At 37.3% G+C, this 3,436-nt stretch overlaps 1 protein-coding gene across 1 annotated transcript in view; it reads left to right on the top strand.

The window, feature by feature from the left end:
* Positions 1-3,436, top strand: part of ARAP2 (ArfGAP with RhoGAP domain, ankyrin repeat and PH domain 2) — a 339,747-nt gene that overhangs the window by 286,874 nt on the left and 49,437 nt on the right. The window contains exon 26 of the mRNA XM_006874336.1: positions 2,680-2,808. Coding sequence (XP_006874398.1) covers positions 2,680-2,808 — 129 coding nt within the window. The remainder of the gene's footprint in view (positions 1-2,679; positions 2,809-3,436) is intronic.

Genomic DNA, 3,436 nt, shown 5'->3' on the forward strand with positions numbered 1-3,436 from the left:
CACTTAACAATAAGAACAACATTATAATAGTCAAGAGTGTGGGTCTTGAAGTCAAATGCCGTTTCCTGGACCTTACCCAGCTATGCAACTTTAGGCAAGTGGCCAGATCTCTGTAATCCTTTTGTTTCATTATTCATGTCAGACAATAATAGCAATATTTTCTATTGCTAACAACAACTGAAGACTATTCCTATGAGGATAAAAAGTTGTAACTGATGTCAGACATCCAGTTTATATGTCTGGTATCTAATTGGTCTTCAGTAAATAGCAGCTGTTAATGGGGACACTGGTGAATGTTGGCTCCATAGCATAAGCACTATACTGCAAACCACAAGGTTGGCAGTTAGAGCCCACCAGCCATTCTGCAGGAGAAAGATGGAACTTTCTGCCTTGCAAAAGATTTAAGCCTCAGAAACTCTATACAGGGTCACTGTGAGTTGAAACTAACTCCATGGCATTGAACAACAGCAGCAATGGAGATAATTATGTTTCAATACACTCAAGTAATGGAACCTAGAAATATGTAATATTTAACATGTAACATATGTAACAGAACTAAAGGTTCTGTTCTGGCCTATGGTGTCCCTGTGTAGGGTTTCCAAAACGCGGCTGGTGGATTTGAACTGCTGACCTTAGGGTAAGCCGTCCAGCACTTAACTTACAGTGCCATACCAGAACATAAAGGTGGTGCTTGTTTTATTATTTTTTTTTACATTAAATTCAACTTTTTTCTGATGCTAATCTCTACTGATGGAAGTCAGCACATTTATGAGTTAATAAACAAGTGAATTATAAATGTGGCAATTATGGGCAATTGTGTGGCACTGTGGGTTAATGCGCCAGACTGCAAAGACATTTGAACTGCAAGGTCAGTGGTTCAAGTTCACCAGCTGCTCCTCAGAAACCCTATACAGGGTCGCTATGGTTGGGAATCGACTCAATGACACTTAGCAACAACAACATTATTTTGCCAATTTTTGAAGAGAGTCAAGATTAAAATATTACAGATAATTGTGCCTGATTTTACAAAGAATTGTATACTTTGTCGGCTAGTATCTCTGCAAAGAACCCTAGTAGCACTGTAGTGTAAGCATGTCATTTTTTTAGTAAGTGTCGTCGAGTCAGGTTCGACTCACAGTGACCCTATCTAGGGTTTCCAAGGAACAGGTGTTAGGTTTGAACCTCTGACCTTGGGGGTAGCAGTCTAGTGCTTATTCTACAGTGCCACACCAGAACTCCTTGTTTGTCATTAGCATAATTATTATTTGATATTGTTAAGTGCTGTCAAGTTGATTCTGACGCATAGCAACACTGTGTAGTGTTTCCTAGGAACAGCTGATGAGCTTGAACTACTGACCTTGTGGTTCAAACCAAGCTTGCTGTCCATTCGAGGACTCCATAACTATTATAACCAACAACAGAAAGCCTGAATGCTCTGAGTCTCACAGTTCAAAGAGGCGTTCTAAGCACATTGAATGACTTGGCTCTAAAGGAAGGCTGCACCAACACCTTCCTGTCCAAGCTTCTGTTCTGTTGCTTTTACTTATGCTATTTTCAGTGCAATGTGAAAAGGTTTGAGTTTCTTTTTTCCAGCATATGCTTCTGTTGTTAAATTTTATGAACTGATTGACATATTGTGATCAGCAAAAATATTCACATGATGCTTTGATTGTCATTGTAAAAGCTGTTTTTGCTTTTTTTTAATTCTGTGCTAAGTACTTGTGATTTATTTGAAAATAAAAATAAAACGTATATGGATGAGTGTTTATCAAAGATGGAATAAAAGAAAATTCATTAAGTTGCCATTTAATCTCTTGATTATCAGCGTATTATAGCAACAGTTACTATATGATGTTACCATATGTTTCTGATTGATATTTCTACTCATACTGAAATATGATGACTCAGTACCATTTTGTAATTATTTCCATATGCTGTATGTAGAAGTTATATTTTACAATTTCATATTAATTGACTGTGCAAAAGTCAGCTATAAGAAGTTAAATACTATTGGTTAGAAAATATAAGAGGTTAATTTTGTTGTGATATCCAAAGGGTTAATTTATGCTATCTACTTAAAGATGAGAGAGATTAATTTTGCTAGTACTTCTAAAATTATTAACAAAGTATGCACAAATAAATAGCTGACCCTAAGGAAACCAGAATATTATTTAAATTAAGAAGAATGAAATCTAGAAATACTTCCAAGAGTTTATCTCAAGGAAAGCACCTCTGTTTTTTTATTAAACAGTTGAGCAACAAGCAAGTACCTGTATATTATACACATTATACAGCAAATTTCATTTTATGCTTAAAAGTTATATTAGTGTCTCTAGTATTCGGAAACCCTGTACAGGGTCGCTATGGGTCGGAACCGACTCAACGGCACTTAAAAAAAACAATAACATATTAGGTTTCATCACCATGGGAATAAGCAAACAGTGGGCGTGCCAATGACCAGTTACCAAAAAAAAAAAAAAAAAAAAAAAAACAAAAAAAAAAAAAAAAAACAAAGTATATAGTGATAGTACTATTTCTTTGTTTTACAAGCTCTCATTAGATATATTGTTACATGCAAATCTTTCCTAAAAGATTTTTTATTAAAATTAAATTGATGTCTTCACCTTTTTGTTTTCAGTTTGATTTAGGTTTTTATTTTTGTTTTGTTTTTTTTCGCAGAGCGTCCTCTTCACTACACAGAAAATGTGTTGGAGCAGGTGCTTCGGTGGAGTTCTTTAGCTGAACCTGGCTCTGCTTATCTCGTGGTGAAGAAATTCTTAACCATCGACACCATCAAACACTACAGTGGTAGGTGCCATTATTTCACATAGCAATGACAACTAAAAAGTCAGGTGACTAAAGGATAATTTTGGCAATCCAAATAGTATGTGAAAATATAAGAAAATGAGTAGCCAGAGACAGAATCAACTCACAGAGCAGAAATTGTTGTTTCTGTTAAGTGCCGTCAAATTGGTTCCGACTCATAGCAACCCCATAGAGGGTTTCCAAGACTGACTAGTGGGTTTGAACTGCCGACGTTCAGGCTCAAACTGACCTTGCAGTCCAACATGCTATCCTGCAACACCACACCAGAACTCCAAGTAGCAATTGTTGTTAGGTGCCATCGAGTTAGTACCAACTCATAGTGACCCTATACACAACAGAACGAAACACTGCCCGGTCCTGGACGAACTTCACCATTGTTGCCACACTTGAGCCCATTGATGCGGCCACTTTGCAAATCCATCTCGCTGGGGGGTCTTCCTCTCTTTCTTTAACTCTCCACCTTACCAAATAATTATATTCTTCTCTAGCAACTGGTTTCCCCTGACAATATGTCCGAAGTGTGAGAGACAAAGTTTGGCCATCCTGGCCTCCAAGGGGCACTCTGGCTGCACTTCTTCCAACACAGATCTGTTGGTTCTTTTGGCAGCCC

The sequence above is a fragment of the Chrysochloris asiatica genome, unplaced genomic scaffold (genome assembly GCF_000296735.1).
Source record: "Chrysochloris asiatica unplaced genomic scaffold, ChrAsi1.0 scaffold00269, whole genome shotgun sequence".
NCBI lineage: Eukaryota > Metazoa > Chordata > Mammalia > Afrosoricida > Chrysochloridae > Chrysochloris > Chrysochloris asiatica.